The sequence below is a fragment of the Pygocentrus nattereri genome, chromosome 3, assembly GCF_015220715.1.
Source record: "Pygocentrus nattereri isolate fPygNat1 chromosome 3, fPygNat1.pri, whole genome shotgun sequence".
Taxonomy (NCBI): Eukaryota; Metazoa; Chordata; class Actinopteri; order Characiformes; family Serrasalmidae; genus Pygocentrus; species Pygocentrus nattereri.
Window position 1 is genome coordinate 20,873,427 of NC_051213.1, and position 21,521 is coordinate 20,894,947.

Here is a 21,521-nt window from a genome sequence, read left to right on the forward strand (position 1 = left end):
CTCACTGAATCCTTCAGCACTGTCTCTGATGTGTGAGCCTGTGACCTGCAGGCCTGCAAGAGCCGTGATGTAACCAGTTCAGTGACATTTTACTCTGCAGTCTGCAATCAAACCTCTTTCACGAGTGCTTCACGTATATCTCACTTTTCGCCCCCTCATCATTAAATGTTACCTCTTATTTTAACATCCTGGAAATTTTTTCCTTGATCCTTGAACTTCTGTAATAAACAAGATTTTAAAGGGGAATTCCACTGATTTTTTCATAGCTTTCTGCACAATTACACAGGTAAGAAGTCATTCAGACAGGTTTGATATGAAATGCTCTATTCTAGAGAACCAAACGCTGAAAATTTTTTTAATGCCTCTAAAAGCTACCTTACAGAAATGCTGCCTGGTGACTGAAACATTGTTTTAAAAACTTTTATAAATAAGCTTTTGATTGAGAGCTCTGGTTCCTATCACCACCACTGTAAAAAAATCTGAGTCAGTATATTTCAGTATAAATATGGTTTATGGTTAGGCTTTGTATTGCATATGTAATTACATTCATGCAGTGCAGTGTAAGGCATCTAAAAAAATGAAATATAAAGCTGTTTATCTGGTCAATTGTTTCTTCAAAAAAAATTGAAAGTAAATAAATAAACATCGATTTTATGTGTGTGCAAATGTAATCATGTCCAAACCTGCTTTGTTGATTTGTTGAGTGAAAATAAGTTAAAGAACACAAGACTGCACATTTTAACGCACAGTTACTATTTATTTGCTGAATTTAATGCTGTAATGCAGTACGCGGATGACCTCCTGATTTCGGCCCCAGATGAATGCACCTGTGTTGATGCCTCCAAGCTGGTTCTCACACGGCTGGCTGACTTAGGCTTCAAGGTTTCACTGAAAAAGTTGCAGTTCTGCCTCCCGCGTGTTCAATACCTAGGCAATACGTTGGAAAAAAAAAGTAAAACATGTCCAGTGTTATGGCACATTTGAAATTTTGTTTTTTCAAGATGTGAAAAAAGTGCACTACAATTAGCAGAAAAATTTGAAATTTAGTTGTGTTCCCTATAGAGGATGTGTCATCTCATTTTCACAAAGAAAATCAACAAAACATGTAAACTTGTGCAGACAACTGGAACAAATAGCGAATAATTGTTTAGCAAGAATTCATCATTTATCATTACACTCTCTGTCATACAGGAGAGAGATAAGAATTTATCTGCATCATCAGAATCCACACCTCAGTATTCCTGCATATCTATGTAATTTTCAGTCACACGCACTGATTAAACTTGTCCAAATAACTTGTGGTTCCTAGTAATCCTTCCTCATTCTGGATTCTCTGTGTAATATACTGAATTGTCAGCAGTCTGCTTTACTAGGAAAAAGAAATTTGCTATTCAAACAAAAAAGATGCTGGTGTTCTCAGAACAATTGACTGACCACCCCAAAGTCCAGACCTTAACAACTTTAAGATTATTAGTAAGGTAATCATCTTCTAGGACTGAACTTTGGAGGTGTGGACAAATCTCCCTGCAGGGGTTATGCTACAGTGGAGGAGAAGGTTGGGCAAGGGTTTGAGACACTGTAGTGCAGGTTTCAGCTGTAGTCACCCTTGTTTGTAGTCCTAAATAAGAAGCACAGCATGTCAGCGTTATAAATGCCCCTCAGATATAATAGCACTCAGAAATAAAGCGTACAGATTGATTTTACTCCTCCTCTCTCTCTGCTCTATGCCTGCAATCCTCTGCTGGCTTTTACCTCCTTGCCTAGATAAATGAGACACAATGTATTCCCTTGGCATTTTTATCAATTTGTATTGGTTTTTATCCCAGAGACCTCTTTCTCTGGGTAATGGTACCTAGGGCTCCCTTTCTGTTCATGGAAGTATATATATGTGTCTGCGCATGTGCATGTGTACATGTGTGTGCTGTGTGTGTGTGTAGGTTTGAGAGAGAAAGCAAGAGAATGAGAGGTAGAAACTGCCCCGTTTATGGTGTATTAATTTGTTATTAAATATGACACAGAAAGTCTAGCTTTGTAATTACAGTAAGCACATTTAGAATTATGAGACAGATGTATAGTTCTGCTCAAAGGTCAGAGATTTTCTTTTTCAATTTGCTGTCAAAACAGCCACTGGGTGCAAGTTATTAATTTTCCAGAAGATCTGACTTCGAACGACCATGCAAGAACTGTCCCATCAGATAATCAGTACTTTAAGCTTTCATCTTTTAGAGAGAGGAAAAAATCAAGATCCACTTTTGTATCAGATCTGAAAAAAATCCACAGGTGTTTCTGTCCATCCTTCCACTATGAGAAGAAAACTCAACACTATGAGTGTGAAAGGATGTGTAGCCATCAAGAAGTTGTTACTGGGAAAAGGAAAATTTGTAAACCAAACAAAGAAGCTGCTGGTGATAATAAACTGACCACCACAAAGTCTAGACCCCAACATCACTGAATATGTTTGAGATAATTAGATGTTAAAAGCAGAAAATGAAACCAACTTATAAGACTGAACTTTGGAGGTGTAGAAAAATATCCCAGCAAATCTCTGAAAAGAGTGAACGCTATAATAAAGGCAACAAGTGGACACACTAAGTACTGAAATAAAACTAATATATTTCATAGTTAAAGCTTCTATGAAATTTTAGGGTAAAATATTTTTTCTGCTTTTGTTCCTGATGCTGAACAATGAATAACCTTCTATCAATTTCACTGGAACTAAATGAAATGATGGTTTGTCTCTGATATTTACACAGGACTGTATATTATTAACCTTAAAATGGAAACAGAGCCAGGAAACAAAATACAAAAACACACATATTGTCTTTATTTCTTTCCTCCTCACACTTTAGGCAGGTCTATTTTTCACCTCTACACCAGACCTCAGCAAAGGAAAATGACTAGAGCAAAGAAGTAGGATGAAGCGTTTCTGGGCCATCACAACAGACAGAATGGGAAAAAATGGGAGCAATTCTGAGTCTGAGCTTAGAGTAGTGTTTCAGCACAAAAGTCTTTGCACACACACTCAGTGGAGACTTTGTAATCCTACTTTAATGGATTCTCAAAATTCAACCACAAACCACGATAGCTTTGCAGCCTTGCTCTTAGCCTGTGTAATATCTGTGGCCTTTACTTTCTGTTGATCTTTTGTCTTGCATTTTAAATGTGTGGTTGTCTTTCTTTTTAGTTTAGTTCTCATCACGTACTGTGATACACTATGCAAAAGACACTGTGGTAATAAATGATGATTGCAGCCGATGTTCCGCATTAAGGAAGCAGATCAGGTGTCTGATTCTCACTCTGCATTCGAGAGTGACCTTTTACAATCCAGCTCTTTCATTTAGCGTTTTGCATAATTAGCTCATAAAGCACTTTTGAGGATGCACATCAATGTTATGACAGAGAGGTGCACCATAAATTTAAATCAGGAGTTAATATTTATTCAGTCACTCCTGTTTTAGTATCAATATGCAGTAAAAACTGTCCCACTGAACCAGTATCTCCCAGTTTTGCACCTCAATGGGTCTATATCATACATTTTTAACTTGGATTTGACATGATTTTTATTTGTATTTTATTGGTATTGTTACTTGTATTTCCACTTATGACATTTATCTAAGCTTACAGAGGAATGCAGGATGCAAGATTAATATCTAAATATAGACTCTATTGTCTTTGTCTCATTAAAAAATCAGTGCATGCTAAAATACAGTTAGTTGCAGCTGTTTGTTAAATTCAACACAATATATTACTTTTAATGTAAGCCAATGGAACCAGATGTGTTTTCAAGTAATTCTGGGTCATTTATTTTGGTTCTTTCACCATAAAATTATGCAGCGATATGTAAATGCACTGGTTTCCATGACATCTCAAAACGCAGACCATTTTTGCAGCTTGGTTTTTGTATGTAGTTTGTATGACCTAAGGAGTGATTGGCACATTTTGAAACTTTAACAGTGTTTATAGATTATGTGAAACATTATGGGAAAAAAAGAAAATTCAGTTTTCCATGATAAGAGCCCTTTAATGTAAGGTACAGTATAAACCAAGCAAATAGTGTTACAGTCATTTGTTAAACCCCTTAATGGCCAGAGCCACTGGCAGTTTTATTACACACTTCTATAACCTAAGAATAGTTCAACCAGTCCATGTAGTTACTGAATAATAAGCCTTAGTATGTAAAAAGCCTGGAATTTTACAGGGTTAACTTTGTGAACAAACCCTGCCTGTCTGTAGTTTCAGTATGAGTTTTGAGAGTTAGAGGGGATCCGGCTCACCTCGAGTATTGAGGGTGCTGCGTGTTTCCTCCTGTGGAGTGATGTGTCACTAATGCTCACTCAGGGGCCGACTGGGCTTGATGAAGGACAGGGACTGGCGTCTGAACAGGTGGCCTCTCAGAGAGGATTCTAGCTGATGAATGACACCACATGCAGGAGCAATCAGCAAAGAGACACTGATACTATTACAAGACGTTGTTATTTTATTGCAAAAATAGAAATGGCAGATTTTTCGTCACTTGCTGAGGGAGTGGTCAGAACCATAATTAAATCCCTGACACGGTCTATCTGTCTATATATATATTTTGCCTTAGTTTTCTTGGAGATTTGTACAGTCAAGCTTTTTAATGTCCCACAAGCTTTAAAGATATGAGGTGGTCATTATAGGTGAGTAATAAAGTCAGCTCACCATGGGCTCTGCTGCTGGAGAATCAGTGGCATGAAGCAAGATATTGATTCATTCTTAGGTAAAGGTCACTCTAAGAGCAGCGGTTAGAATAAATAGAAGATGAAAGAACAGCTGATGCAGTACAGTGCGATGTAAGTGCTGTTGATGTGTGAGAAAAAGCGAGTGAAGGAGATAAATAGAGAAATAAAGTGAGCGGGAACATTAGAGAGAAGAGACAGCAAGCTTGGTTGGCAGTGAACAGTGAGCAGAGGGAGTGTTCTGCTCATTAAAGAGGTTGGGGCTTATAGAAGGGAACTGCAGGGTCAATGAATGTTCTACACACACCAAGTTGACCTCTGCTTGACCCTTTACTGATTGGCCCAGTTACACACCTTTCAGAATGCAGTCTTAAAGACACAGAGTCTTAGATACACTAAGACTTAAACACTGCAAGATATCAAACAAAGTAAAAATCATCATCAATAGGAAGAATCTGTTTGAAAGCTTGTTCTGACTACAACAGTATCACACATGAAAATAAACATATGAAAAGTGGCCAGAACTTCATGCTGTAGAAGAACCTATAAGGTTTTTGCAATTTATTTTTTAAAGAAACATTTTTGTAAATGCAAGACAACCTTTCTAAAGATCAAAAGGCCATCCACATAATGTATATTACTGTGCAAAAATCAGAGAACCCTTTTCATTCAATTATTAAATTTCCAGTCGAAATATTAAAAGATACAGAGAAGACAGGACTCCTATAAACTGTCCAAGACTAGTAGACCATTAATACTGTTACTGTCAGATAAACAGTGCTTAAAGCTTTCAACTTTTAGAGGAGAAAATCAAGCTCTACTCTTGCTTCAGATTTGAAAACATCCAAAGGTGTTTCTGTCCATCCTTCCACTATGAGAAGACAACTCAACACTATGAGTCTGAAAGGATTTGTTGCTGTTACTGAGAAAAGAAAAGAAACAAAGAAGAAGAAAATTTGCTAATCAAACAAAGAAGTTGCTGGTGTTCTCAGAACAGTGGACTGACCACCCCAGATCACCCCAGAGTCCAGATCATCATTATTATATTTTTAAAACTGGAAAATGTAACCAACTTCTAGGACTGAACTTTGGAGATTTCCTTGAAAAACTGAAAGCAAGTCTCCCAAAAAGGATGGAAGCTATAATTAAGGCAAAAGAGAGACACACTAAATACTGAAAACTGTAACATTATTATTATTATATTTAATTGTTGAGGCTTCTGTGTAATTTTTTGTTAAATATGTTTTTCCCAACACTGAAAAATCTACTCAGGAGGTATTTTGACTGTGAATTAAATAAACAGTTTCTTGCTTTTGCACAGTGCTGTAAAACCTCTGGACCACTTAAAGATTTTTCTGAGAACCATACATCCAAATTAAGAACCATCTAGGAACATTTCATGAGCAATTCTGAAATAGTTCAATGACAAATAGTACATTTTTAAACTGAAAACATGGGAAAAATAATTATTTTTACCATGGAGTGTTCCACAGAAGCATCCATCTGGACTGTTGTCTGAGGGTCTGAGGTGCAAGTCCATTGCTTTGTCCTATTTGTTCTGTCTCTATTCCTCAATCTGCCCTTCATCATCAGGCTCCTCTTCCTCCATCTCCTCACAGGATTTATCTGAAGTTGAACACAGATGACATTGGGTGATGAGGACCCTTCTAAAGCCCAAATGACTGACCCAGCTTATTAGAGTCTGAGAAACAAAACAAACAGCGAGTGAGAGTATGTGACTTGATCTGTCTCTCACTGTGACCCTCAGACTGAGGTCAGTAGAGGCAGACTTCTCCCCTCACAACCCAAACACTTGGATTAGTATGTGGGTGGGGGCTATTGTGTAGAGCTGACATCTCATTCCATTCAACACTAAGGAGTCCTGGGTTCTAAACACTGTACACAAATAGCAGAAGCTTACATCCATGCACAACAAGGGCCAGTGTGATCAACAGAGTCATCGGCCAGGCGACTGTACTGACCAGTGGTGGTCTGAAGACAAAGACATCATGTAATATAAGATAAAGTCTGCTAGTGCTTTTATTTAATCCACCAAAATGGACTAAAAAGAATGATATTATTACTGATTTCAAGTGCAGCATTACAAGCTATTGGATTCAACCAAGCTTCAATGTCAAGCAGAGTGGAATCTGGATGGAAAACCTTTGATTAACAGATGTCTGTGTCTGTGATATTGGGAGCCATGCCTACAAATAAATAAATAAATAAATATAAAAAAGAAACAAAAGATTCCTAAATGGTTCCTATTGTAGAAGTATGGTTCATGGAAAAAGTTTAAAGACTTTTATGGAACTAAAAGTGTTTTTCTGCTGTTATCACTCCAAAGAACCTCCTTTGGCCCCTTTATTTTTGAAGATATCTAAGGTTCTTAGGGAAAAAAGGACCACACAGCTATTTAAAATGTCACAATCCATTACTTAATATTCACAGTATTACTTAAGAATCTAATTACTCAGTGATCACCATATGAAAACTGACCCTTCCTGTTGATATGTATAAATCAGAGAAATACACATATCAGATCAAACTTCCATTTAATGAAAAAAAAGTGTGATCAAACTGCATACAAATGAAGTGCACTCCATTTCAAATCCTCCCATCTAAACTCACTGCACACTGGTTCATACATATTTCTGAAGGAGAGACTGAGTGGACGCAGTGATTTCAGCACACTTTTTCCAAAACACCAAGACGCTCCTGTGCTTTCCAGACATTTGTATATTTAAGGGAGAAAAATAAATCAATCACTACAATATGTACATAGAAAATAAGTAGCGATATCAGTATAGTCACATTCGCTGACTCTCTTTTAGATAGATACACATTTACATATCAACACATACATTCTGCATAGTGCTCTCAATATATCACAAACCACATTCAGCCTCGGTTCAACAGGTCTATGTCAAAACAGACAGGGTTCCTACTACTGAGCCTTTGTCACACTGCAGAATCTGAACTTTTTAATATATTTTGTTGATATATGTAGATAAAAAATAAACTGGCTATACTGAAGTTAGACAACTCTGGTGTGAGTAATTCATCAAAGTCATGCTCTACCATTAACACTTATTTGAAAGACCAGCTCATATTCTACACCTCCTGAAACCAACAAACACTCATCGCGGCATCATTAGTTCAACCTTTAACAACAACGTGTTCTAAAGTTCAGCTGTTTTATTGAAGACATGTAATGGATCAATCAGCTACAACCAAGTGGATGTAACATAGACTGCATTTGGATTATGCCATGAGACTGCGCCTCAACCATAACCCTGCAGGTGGTGTTTGACTGGTTATAATGGAGATAGCTCTTCTACAGCTGCTTCAGAGCAGTTCACTGGTCTCTGTCTCAGCTTCTGGCCTTTTTTTCGTAACTGTGCATATCATTCTTAATTTCAACTGGGCTATTTGAGATCAGATTATCAGTACCAGAGTCATAAATGATTCACAAACTATGAACTGGAGGAGTTTTAGGTAGCACAGTAATTGGGGTGGGGGTATTGGAAAAGCTTAATAGGCAAGGAGTATTTGAATCATGGGCGTCATTTGTTAAGGTTATTGCACAAACTGATTTGCTTGAATTCGCATGTAATAAAAAGTCTCTCGTGACTAGGCTTTGTTTTGTAGTTACAGAAACGACAATTTACAGAACACCAGAAATTGCTTTGGTGATTAACAGAAGGACAGCGCGATTCACTGGAGATTCTTTTTTTGTGTTGCTCTTCTGTGAAGTTGTCCTGCTCGTTACATTCCTGCTTCGCTGGACTTTCACTTGTCCTTCCCAAAGACTCTCGCGTTTTGAATCGAGACTTGGAGGACACGGAGTGGGGGCGCGGCCTTCTAACACGCTGCCCCCCACGCACACATCCTTACCAACCTCTTCTGGAGGTCCAGAATGGTGCGGATGAGGGAGTGTGTCACTTGCCTCTGAGACCGGCGGGGGGTTAAAAAGGAAAAAAAAGGAGGGGGGCGCAAGTACGGGCTGGGGCAGCTCAGGTGGGGGTGGGTAAGGAGCTGTGTTGTCCTAATCGGCGTAGATGATAAAGCCAGAGAAGGTGCTGTATTTGTTATTGTTGCCTCCGTGGGCTTTGCCTCCGTCCAGTTTGATGTAGACCTCGTCCCCGGGCTCTAGGTGCAGCACCGCGCTATTACTCGCGTAGTCGTAGTTCTGGTCCGCGTCCTGGGCGATGGCGCTCGCTCGGACCTGCGGTGAGGAAATGCCAGTTAGTCACGAGTGAAAAAGTTTGTCAAAAGCCTCAAAGAGGTCAAGAGTGATTATAGCGTGCACTGTACAAGTAATAACCTTTAACAGGAGGAGAAGACTCGGAGGGAGTCAGCACCACACAGCGCAGGATTCAGTTCAGCACCACGGTCAGCGCCATGAAGCCTTCACCACCGCTTTACTGAAATATTTACTGGCCAGGGCAACTCAAGCGTGTGAAAAGATGAAAACATACACTGAATGTAAGCCCTTCCAAACTTACGAAAGGCACAGCCCCCTATTTAACTCAGTTCAGCTTCTGGTGCGGACAAGGTGAAAATATAGACATCAAGAAAATAGAATTTTAGAAAAAATGTGTTGGAAAAGCTCTAGAAAATAATAAATACATTCAAGCCAAAACGGATGATGAGGTTATTTATTACGTTCATAATAAAAGGTCCTGGGCCACAGTGTAAGTGGTAGATACAGTGCACACGGGGGTCGCGTGCTTGGAGGCTGGGAACAACATCCATGATGAAGCTTCCCACAAAGGAATTTAAATCATCATCATCATCATTACCATCATCATTATCATTATAATTATCAACAACAAGAACAACAGGATAATAATAATAATAATAATAATAATAATAATAACAATAACAACAATAATAATAGCAACAACAAAAACAACAACTGAATCCCTCTTTGGGTCTAAATGAGGATTCATTTTTCTTCTTGAGCAAAGAAACAACAAAAGACTGTAAAGCCATCATGTGAAACTTGGTGCTGAAGTTGACAGTCTGACATTAAGCGTTTCTGTCTTTTTAAGTGTCGTGCTGTCTGATGAACTGCTATCAAATCACCCCCTCCCCCCACCAACCCCCAGGGGACCACTCTGATATCAGTGCATGGGGCGCGAGACACTGACACCCACTCAGAGGCGCGACTCCTAATTACCCTCACTTACAGTGATGCTCAAGCAATACAGTAACGACCAAAATAATGGATTAGAAATGAACGCACTAGTAACGAAACAGCGTTACAATAGTGTTACACAGAGTCCAGCAGCGAAGGAGCAACGCAATAATCACCAAATTTGCAGGAAAAAATCTGCAGCTACCGTTAAAAAAGGAGCAGGAACTAAATGATGGTTGCAATAAGACACGCAGCTCCTGAAAAGTAAGACTAACTAATACGCAAGCATCACGTCTCGACCCAAAAACCAGAAGGCAAACTTTCTGAATAACCTCGATCAGCAATAAAAAAGGCAAAAGAAAGTTCGCGAGCTTCGCTGTCCGGTTTGAAACGAGCAGCGCGCGCTGGGCAGTGTTCACTCCTCACCTGGTTGTTTTTGCACAGGTCTGCCCACATGCTGGTACCGTCTCCGCCCCGCATCAGCACATGGTAGGTGAAGAAATAGATCCCCGGGATGGAGCAGGTGAACTTGCCCGTAGTGGGGTCGTAGTGGTTGCCCAGGTTGGTCACCACGTCGTCGAACTTGAGCAGCTCGTAGCCCTCATGCTGCTTCTTCAGTCCGGCGTAAAACGCTATCTTGGGCACGGTGCTGTAAGTGGCCGCGCTGATGGCGCCCGCGCCGTTGGGTCCCGGGGGCCCAGGTAAGCCGGGGCGTCCCGGCTCCCCTCTCTCTCCGGGCGGGCCGGCGGGTCCGGGTGGTCCTGGCTCTCCAGGTGGGCCCCTTGGTCCTGCCTTCCCGGGCCGCCCCGGCTCCCCTTTGGGTCCTTGGATGAAAGTAGGCAGCGACTGCACGAGGCCGCCGTCCCGCGCCGTGTCCGCCGCCGTGGCCGCGCTGGTGGGAGACTTCGTGCCGTAAGGGTCGCACACCATCCTGCACGTGCCCAGCATCTCGTAGTGCGCCGAGGTGCCGGCGGAGCTGACCAGTACGGGGATGAGCACGACCAGCAGCAGGACCATGACCACTCCGAGCACCCCGGCCGCGATCAGCCGCTTTCTGCCCACCAGCCTGGTCAGCGCGGGGCGCTCCTCCTGTCTGCTTTTGGGCGAAATCTTGCTGGTTGATGAGGGTCCCCTTAAAACAGAAAAAATACAAACCAGTTTGCTTTGCTGTTGATGTTAATGAGCTTTTTGGGGCAGGGCCCAAACTGCGCTTTTCCTTTTTTCTTCTTCTCCTGCTTAACTTTTTTTTTCTGCTGATGCTTGCTTATTCAAGTCTCGCTAAAAAGTTTCGCCGTCCTCTGGCGCGCACTGACTTGGAGAGCAGTGTCTTCAGTCTCTCTCACCGACACGTGTGGCGGGACGGAGGCGCGCGGGAGGAGCAGGACGCGCTCCTCTTTCACCACGCGCTTTTAAAGTGCTCCTGCGCGCTCAGCGGCAGAAGCAGACGGCATGGGAGTAAAGCAGAGGTAGATGTTCGCCTTCACACACACAGACACACACACACACAGATGAAGATCAGGAGAGCCTGCGCGAGCTAAGACACACAGAGAGAGAGAGAGAGAGAGAGAGAGAGAAAGCTAGAGGGGTAGAGAGGGAGGGGGGTGACCAAGCGCAGGCTTGTAACAGACACAGCCGCCACCCAGCCCACCATCCTCCATCTCCCCCGACTCTAAAGGCACAAAGCAATTAGAACTAAAATGAAGAAATGCAACATATCAGACAAAACATACTCTGACCTAAAGAGAGGTCAGATTTTTCTAATCCTGCATTCATTCATTCGTTTGTTTGTTAAATAATCAGTTCCTTTATTAATTGCTCACTCATCCATCCGTAGAATTACTGTTAATTTGTCTGTTTGTTTGTTTATTTATTTATCTATTTAATGCAACCCCATTACCAAGAAGTAGGGAAGCTGTGAAAAATGTAAATAAAAACAAAATGCAATGGTGTGGAAATCATTTAAACCCTACATTTAATTGAAAATGCTTCAAAGACAACACATGTTGGTGCACATGGCATGGGTGACATGCACATCTGTGAAGTGCACCATTAATGCTGAATGATTTATATATATATATATATATATATATATATGTATATATATGTATATATGTGCGTGTGTGTGTGTGTGTGTGTGTGTGTGGGTGTGTGTGTGTGTCTGTGTGTGTTTTGGCAATGTATGCCGCCATCCAGACGATGTCTTTTTCAGGGCAGGCTTATTTCAGCAAGACAATGTCAAACCACATTCTGCATGTATTACAGCAGCATGGCTCTGTATTAAAAGAGTCCAGGCGCTAAGCTGGCCTGCCTGGAGTCCAGACCTGTCACCAGTGAAAACATCTGACGCATTATTAAAATGATAAATATGACAAAAGAGACCCTGAACTGTTGAACAGTATATCAAACAAGAACGGTAAAGCATTTCACTTTCAAAACAACAGCAGTTGGTTTCCTCAGTTCCCAAATGCTTACCGAGTGTTGTTAAAAGAAAAGGTGATAAAACACAGAAGTAAACATGTTCCCATCCCATTTTTAGAATGTGTTGCTGGCATAAAATTCAAATTAGGCATATACATTTTTTTAAAACAATAAAATTGCTCAGTTTCAACAACGATGTGTTGTTTTTGTACTGCATGAGGCCGCCTTCCTGCGCTGTGTCCGCCACCATGGCCACGCTTTTGAGAGACTTTGTGCCGTAAGTGTCACATACTATCCTGCACGTTCCCAGCATCTCGTAGTAGGGTTTTCAGTTACATATGGGGTTTAAATGATTTGCACATCATTGAATTTTATTTTTATTTACATTTTGCACAACATCCAAACTTTTTTGGAAAAGGGGTTGTATCACTCATTGTGCCATTAACCAACACTTTAGATTAAATCACAATGTCCATTAAATCATCTGTTCATTCACTCATTCACTGCTTTATCACTCAGCTTGGTCTTTCATCCATCCATCCATCCATCCATCCACCAACAGTGCCATTGTGTGATTAGTAGTACTCCATATTGAATTGTAACTAATGGCATCCAATTAAATCAAAGTTGTCGGTCTTCTTTGTTCTATGAAATAATGCATATCCAAAATGTGCACATATGTCTATTTTATATTTATTATACATATTGCATTCAGAGCCAGAGAGTGAGCTGTGAAGGTAACAAAGCGATCATTATCATGACACCTTTGCCAATAGTATACTGGCAAGTGATGGATTGCCCTTAGCAAACACAAGCAGAAATCATTTGTTGAGAATCGACTCCTACTCAGAAACAATCACTTGCTGCAGCAATTTTGTTCCTGTGATTTTCCTACAAATTTGTCATGTTTTGTATCTAAACTACCATGCCAGTGATGGTGAAAGTATACCTAAGAGATTAAGATTTTTAAAAGCACTATATTTTATTGTTCATTTTTATTCTTATGCCTTGAAATCTCAGAGCAAGTCTTTGAACATTTTGCTCCATTGTTTATGAACAAATAAAAAAGTTGTAAAGGGTGGCATTTTTTCATTTGACAGTTAAAAGATCTGTTTTATGTTTAGATATTATTGCCAAGCAGCAATTGACTTTTATAAACCCTATCCAGAATCAATTTTACATGTTAGAATCCAAAAATAAATCCCACTTTTTCTTCATACTAGAACAGCCACAGTGTTATCACAGAGAAAATGGTCAGCTTGCTTTTTTCCATTCATGTTTAGCATCATGGCAGCTGATGTGCTTCAGGTAGGTTTAGTCTTTTGTTTTGTTTAGTTTTTTCTCTTTTTTCCCCAACACACTGTCAGTCGACCTAATTTTGGATTATTTTGTACTTTGTACCAGTTAAGTAAATTCTAATTGGAAGTTAATCCTAAATACATCTTAACTCTTAACTGCACCAACACTCATATTCCGTTAATCTTAGTCACGTTCCTGGAGAAAATTGATAGTACATGTTTTGAGTAACTGACAACATGTTCTTCTATGAGAGAACAGAATTTAGATCAAGAATCAAACACTTAGAGAGACTGTCAAAAGAGGAAATAACTTATGTGACATATCAATAAGAGGGAGGTTGGAAGAGAGGGTGCTGAAGTTGCTGCAGCACCCACTGATAATGACAATAAACATGTCTGTAGTTCATAGTTATTTGAGCATAGTAAACACTCATGTATGCTTGTTTTAGAGTGGAATTCTACATGTTTGTTCAATATGAACTGCGAGTAGAATTGCTTCAGGTAGGTTTACTTTGGGGGCACGTCACTTAAACAAAAGCAGGTTGAAGTGCAAAGGGGAAGTGTATGCAGAGTTACGCAGAGCAGCCTAAAATGAGCTTCACAGAACAGGAGTGCTGATCCAGGATCTGTTCTTGTCAGTAAAGTCATAGTAAATTAGAGAGCGATCTGATCTTAAAACAGCACTTCTATTCTGAGAAGCTTCACCTATATGGTCTTTTTTTTTTTAATTAAAAAATCATCTAATGTAATAATAACGTATTCCTGAACCATTTTATCTCCCACTCCATATGTATTCCAGTGTTAAATCTCAGTGTGACTGTGACACAATCAGTTAGAGTGACACAGATCAACAATCTGATTGGTCACTGCTCTGTGTATTGTAGCAAGTTCAAAAAACATTTTGACATTCATTGCCCTTTGTTCATTTTGCTATGGACTGTGATTGGAGAGGGGAGCTAGCAGCCTGTGGTGTGCAGGTATGTGTGAGGAGAGAAAGAGAGAGGGGGGGTGGTTCTTTGCATGTTGTACGTTTTGCTGTGATCGACAACAGCCGGAGAATAAAGCAGTGCCTCTTTCAATAGCGATAAACGCTACAGTATTTTCATCGTCCCTTTATACCATGTTACAATACACCCTGTTTGATGTAAATCACTAATAGGAGGACTTTGGCCCGAGTTCAGACAGAGACGCTGCCCTATGTGGACCTGGAGCTATAACCGATAAACTATGGATGATTATTTAATTTCAACAGGGTGGTCCTATTTTAATCACCATAACTTTAGCCTTTCTGGTAACGCTTTAGTGGCAGGAGACTCACAGACCAATTGCATGTGTTATAAGTATCACACATGACGCTACTCAGCCAATCAGATCTGTGCATTACGATGAGCACCGAGATTCCAGTGAGTGATGCATACACAGGTGAGGAAAAACAGCAGTCAGAGAAGAAAGTGAACCAGAATATTTTACATGTCGTGCTCTGAAAAGAGAAAACTGACAATAAATATTGTTGAAATATTACTGAATTGTACTTTATTACAGTGCTTGAAAAAGCACTCTATTGTTATCTCTCATACTTCTTTTTACTCTACTTCCACACTTTTCTTTTGTAATACAGCCTGAACCGCTTAACATACAGACTCTGCTCAAACTGTGTTTCGATGGTCTCGGCGCTGTGACTTGTGCTATGTATTTTTGGAGTCGATCGGATTGGTAATTTTTAATAATAGTTTAAAAATAGTTTAAATATATTTTTTTAATATTTATAAATACTATAAATAGTTTAAAAATTAAAAACCTCCCATAACAACGAATGGCAGAATATTCAGAACTTCACATTTTAACTGACATTGATGATGTCGCAGCAGGCCACTCAGTCTCACAGACACAGCTGATCACGCAGGGAATCTGCTTTAAAATCCTTACACTTTCACCTAGAAACTCCAATTCAGTTTTAAATGGTAGAAACTTGTCCTTTAAATAAATTAATTTAAATTGTAGAGAAACCTCAAAACAGAAATTATCAAAAAATTATCAGAAAAATTGAAATGAAAAAAGGCAAATCATTTGGTGTGACATAAATCACATACATGCCGCTTCATATTTGGCTAAATGTAATGTAACATTTGGGGAATTTAAGGCCTCTCTGTTGGAAACGTGCAACTCAATGCAACATGCGGAAGAACACGTAACATGTTTTATGCTTTCGACCCTTTCCTCGAGTGGATGAATCTGATGATGGTGAGTGGGTTGAAACGCTATTCAAAAACAATTCTGTGGAAACTTGGTGAATGACGTGTCTTCCGAGGATGTAAGTGAACAATCTACTATCGTCATCATACTTCATCAGTATACATTTGATTTTGCATTTGCGATATAAATATGAGCCTGACATTGAGCTGGACCTTTTGTTTGAGGCTGTGCATGTATAAAGACATACACACTGCAGCCTGCTGATAATACAAGTGATGCAAATATTATAAAATATTATATGAATCACATAGAATGGTCGAGTAGACGAAGCATAATTTTATCAGAAACTCCTTGCATCTGGACTCTGACTGGAGAATGGCAATGTTATAGACATTACAGAAACAAAGACATATTAAAAGAACCAGAGCCTGTACTCTTCAAGCTTAGAGTAAAATTGCAGATCTATCATCAGATTTATCTTTTATGTACAATGATCTTAAACATAGGAAGAGATCCTAAATCACTCCTACCCCGAGAAGCTTAATAAATGTAGGTCCAGACCCAGACCCTAACCATACACTGTGTTCTTTTAAGAACACTCATCATTGGTGTAATTGTTGTCATGTTTGCATTGGCACTAAATGGGTTTATTTACTCACGTACTCTATCAAAACACAACACAAATATGTGGGAACTAGTCTGTTGACTCTGACCTTGGTTTCCAAATAATCTGGGCTAGGTTTCAGTGTCTACTGACCATCTCTCCTCTTACATGGTTTAGAGCATGCTCTCTAGCACTACAGCACTCCCTCACCGCCATAAATCAACAGCCAAAAATCAATGGGTTTGGTTAGCCTGAGAGCCATTGTGTCCTTGAGACTGTGAGATGCATAGACAAAAGAGAAGGTGTCCACTTAAACAGGACAATGTAAGTGAAACTAAAACAAACCAAACAGAAAAAGTAATCACGTCGAACAAAATCTACATGGCTTTTCCCAATGGCTTTGACTTTGGGTAGGAAAAAAGTACACAAAACGATTACTTTGAAAGGTCAGTGAGTAATTGGTGTCGGAGTCTGGTGTATGGCATGCATAATGATCTATTGCCACATAGAGTCATTTTTAAACCTCAATATCCTATTTCCTGTTGACTCTGACAGAAGGATTGGACAGGCTGAGATAAGGAGCAAGAAAGCTGTTATTCTGGGGAGGAGGAGATTGATTGTGCGAGGCTCTGTCCCATAATGAATGGCCCAGAGTTTGGTTCTAACTTTAAACCACACTTTCATCTCTCCACACTGCTGGACAAAGAGAGTTGAGTATGGGTGTGTGCAGTTGTGGATAGTAACAGGGTACATGTAGGCCTAGTTCCCAGGTAGGAATATTCTGAGATCAGTGTTTTCAGCAAGAGGTTTTTTTTTCAAAGCAAGAATAATGTTCTCTGAAAACATCATCTTCTAACATAATCTGTGACGACATCATCAAAACACCCTCTGAATTTTGCAGTTAGAATGTTATGATTTAGATAACATTTGACCTTATATTCCCTGCCAGCTGGGTCATTACTACACTACTGTACTGTATAGTATTTTTCCTAAATATATTTACTAGACCGCGACCCTGACGGAGAAGCGGCTTAGAAAACGGATGGATGGATGGATGGATATTTACTAGAGTAAAGCATTCCCATTTTTTATGCTTTTATTTTCACTTTCTACTACATTTAAATATGAAATATCCTACTATGTACTCCATTACTTTCTGCACAAGCACCATTTGTTACTCTAAAGCAAAAAAGAAATAATAATGAAATTAAAAAATAATATGATCAAACTCAACCAATCATAGCTTTGCAACTTCAACTAGAATCTCTAAGCCTTTTTAAAATTAAAGTTTGAACTTCTAGCATTGAGTGTATTCTTAAATCCAATAGGCAATATTTTAAAATTTTGCTTGGGATTTTAACCCATTTTAACCCAGCACACCTGCACAAAGGCATGTGGCCATGTTTGCTAACTGCTGCATTGTGAAGATGCACCTGCCTCGTACCCAAACCTATTTTATTACATAGTAATACTATATGAATATATAGTAATAATATATATACTGTATGCACTGATCCGCCATAACATTGAAATCACCTTGCATTTACACTCTCTCTTTTTTTTTTTAGCTCCACTTACCAAATAGGTTCACTCTGTAGATTTACATTTACAGACTGTAGTGCATCTGTTTCTCTGTGTATTTCACTAGCCCTTTATCAATGGTCAGGACCCCCACAAGACCTCTGCAGAGCAGGTATTATTTAGGTGGTGAATCATTCTCAGCATTGCGGTGATACTGGTGGTGGTGTGTTAGTGTGTGTTGAGCTGGTATGAGTGGATCAGACACAGCAGTGCTGCAGGAGTTTTTATATAAAGAGGTGGCTTTAATGCCACAGCTGAGCAGTGTATATATATATATATATATATATATATATATATATATATATATATATATATATATATATATATATATATATATATCTACATATATATATATACATATATATCTACAGATATATATATATATCTACATATATACATATACATATATATACATAACACAATCCTATATTAACCATTCCTGTAACATAAAACACCTCATTCATTTCAGCTTTGTTTGCATGGATCAATATTTGATGGCTTTGTCTGACTGTCTGACTGTGATCTGCAGGTTTTAGCCTCTTTTTCAACTAGATGATTTGTCTAGCCTATTGCAGCCATATACAGAGATGGGAAAGCTAGTTGTAGCTGCCAGCTTCAACAGTGTATCAGAAAAAAGTCAGGCAAGTGTAAAGTAGCACTGCCTGACTTGGTGTTCTCCAGCATGCATGAGTGTAAAAAGGCTGTTTTAAAATTACTTGAGTCAAACTTGTACACTAGTTCCCCATGAATAATATATGTTACATTAGCACAATTACTGTTGTCCATTTTACTTACTTTTGGCAAGAATTGTGTCGATGTAGTATTGTATTGTATTCAGTTGGAATGGATGTACACATGTGGATCGAGGAAACTCAGTGCAACACTTCAGTGCAGAAGCAGTACTGAATTATTCTGCAAGATTGAAAATATTACTTGTTTCTGATTAATGCTCTTTTTTAATGAAGAGGAATGTCTGTCTGTTTTCAAAGTCTTGCAGGTCTGCAACCATGCAGGTCATAAATGGTAATCAGCATAATACTTCAATTTTCAAAAATGTACAAACACAGAGTGCTACTGGCAGGGAAACAAAAGTACATGTTTCAAAGGAGTACTATGAAGAGGGCTTCAAAAACTTGAGAATGAGTGAATATCCATGGCACTCTTCACTCAGTTACAAGGCCTTCAGATTTTTTGTTCATAGCCATGCTACAATAAAGGTTTTTGAACCCAATGAAGAGTGCCATAATATTAAAGTTATTCTTTAATAGTAACTCACAGTACTATTATATCCTACATTTTTCCTTTTATTTTCTATTTCCACTGACATTCACTTGTATGTGTGGTTGTATAGAGCAAAAACAATTAAACAGTCAGTTTTGGCTTTAAGACACACACACACACATATATTTATTTATTTGGTTTTCATGACATCACAGAAAAGATTCATTTAAAATAAGCTGCTTCCAGAGCATTTTGTCCACTTGTGTACAGTATGGAGTGGGGAATTAATATATGGATGGAGTGGGTAAAACTTAATGTATGCACACTTTGTCAAACTCCTACTTGAACAATGCAAGGAAAATTTATGTGATATGGGCAATTTAAGTACTTAAGATTTCTACTTTTACTCAAGTAATATTTTACAAAAGGCATCCATTCTGTCACTCAAGTATAGATGTTGTATAATTTGTCCATGCTATGTGTGTGCAGAAAGGTGGAATTGCATTGCCCTGATGATGGAAACAAGAGAAAGTTTAAAAAGGAGAGAAGTACCGCAAAGACTGAAAAGATGAAAGGTGTGACAGAGGGCTGGTGGAAAGTGTGTTGTGCTGTGGCATGCACTCAGCAGTGTGCTGTGGACAGATGTGCCTGCTGAGTGTGTGAGTGTAAGGAGAGTGTGAATGAGGAGGACAGGAGGACACACACAGTGCTTGAGACAGGATAATAATAATGAGAGTAATAACAGCAGAAAAAAGTGTGTGACGGGATCTCTCAGGAGTGCAGCACAAACACTCTGACACACACACACAGCTTTGTTGGGCACACAGCCCTGAAAGGTCAACACTTCCTCCTTATCTCCTGTCAGAAGACCAGGCAGAGCAATGACATGGCCTCCTATGGGCAGATCAGTTTTCAGATGTGTGATGATCCTCCATCACTACTTTGGATCACACTCTTTTATCAAGTTCTATACAAACTCATGACTTTTTACTGAAAGTTTGCATGAGCTGCAGTACTTACAGGGTCATTATTACCCAGTTTTCTTTCGTTTTATTTTCCCCTGAACTTCACGTACACATTTGCTTTTACATTGTCCAGCCATTCTTTATTGCTTAAACAAGCTGGTTTTGTTGTCCTGCCTTTAAGGCGTGATACATAAAGGATCTTTGTTCTGATTGTGTACTTTGTAATGTGTCTCATTCAAAAAGCAGTTCATAATGCTTGTAAGTTTAAAGTAAATGGGAGGAGCTAACTTGTTTTATGCTAAATTAACTTAATTTATCTAAATAATAATGAGTTCATTACATTAGGAATGTCCAACTAAATGCACTTATTTCAAACAGACCGTTGCAATAATGCCTAAATGCCAGCTGGTGTTTCAGATCATTATCATGCTAAAAGACCTATTTCTGTCATTTAAGCAACTTCTTTGCAGACCTGCAGGTTTGCATCCAAAATGTCTCTGTGCATTTTTGATCCCGTCAATGAATATGAACTAATCAATACCACTGCATGAACAGCCCCAGACTTTGATGTTTCCACTTCTGTACTTCACAGTGTTATTTTTGCGGTTGGGTTAGAATTCCTTTCCAGGCCTCCACATAAAGAGTCAATCAGTTTGATGTGTTTTTAAAACAAATCTATAGAGTATTGGTTTTTGTGGCAACAATTAAAAAACCTGCAGCTTTTGGAGCACAATTTCCACATATGGACTGGGGAGTGAATGCTAAAGTTTCAAAACAAAGCAATAGTTATAGATGTCCTTTTAGTGTTATAAAATTTTTCCCGCTATGGGTCATTTAAGTAATGAAGTGTGTGTATATATATATATATATATATATATATATATATATATATATATATATATATATATATATATATATATATATATATATATAAATAAATAAATAAATAAATCAATCAAACAGAAACACAAAAAAAAGTCAAACAAGCTATTTTAGCCTATTTTATTCAAAATAGTTCATAAGGAATAAACATGGCATATGGTGACATAAGCGTGACAAAACGCCTTTACAAAATGACATTCTTTGATTTCCACTGTGTTGAAATTATTTTTGGACCATGGCAATAATATTTCACCCAAGAGTAACAATAACCTTCATCTACATTTGAAGAGGCTTTGCTACATTCCTTAGTTTCACCTATTTTAAAGTCACTGCAGGAGCTCTTTCAGAATGATTAGTTTAGGTACAGCAAACGACAGCACCATGTACACCGATACATCAAGACAATACTGAAACGCAAACACCATATTTTGTTTTTTGGCTGTCAATCTAGAACACATGCTTTTAGAAGAACAAGCCATCCATTGTTTGAATAGCTTGTTAACGCTCTCAAATGAG

The 21,521-nt window shown here is 38.9% G+C and overlaps 1 protein-coding gene across 1 annotated transcript; it reads right to left on the minus strand.

The window, feature by feature from the left end:
• Nucleotides 1-7,238: 7,238 nt before the first annotated feature.
• On the minus strand, nt 7,239-11,363 carry c1ql3a (complement component 1, q subcomponent-like 3a). The gene is made up of 2 exons (XM_017700299.2): nt 10,270-11,363; nt 7,239-8,928 (listed from the first exon to the last, which is right to left on the minus strand). The coding sequence occupies exons 1-2, from the start codon at nt 10,858-10,860 to the stop codon at nt 8,749-8,751; spliced, it is 771 nt and encodes a 256-aa protein (XP_017555788.1). The 5' UTR covers nt 10,861-11,363; the 3' UTR covers nt 7,239-8,748.
• Between the last annotated feature and the right edge of the window lie 10,158 nt (nt 11,364-21,521).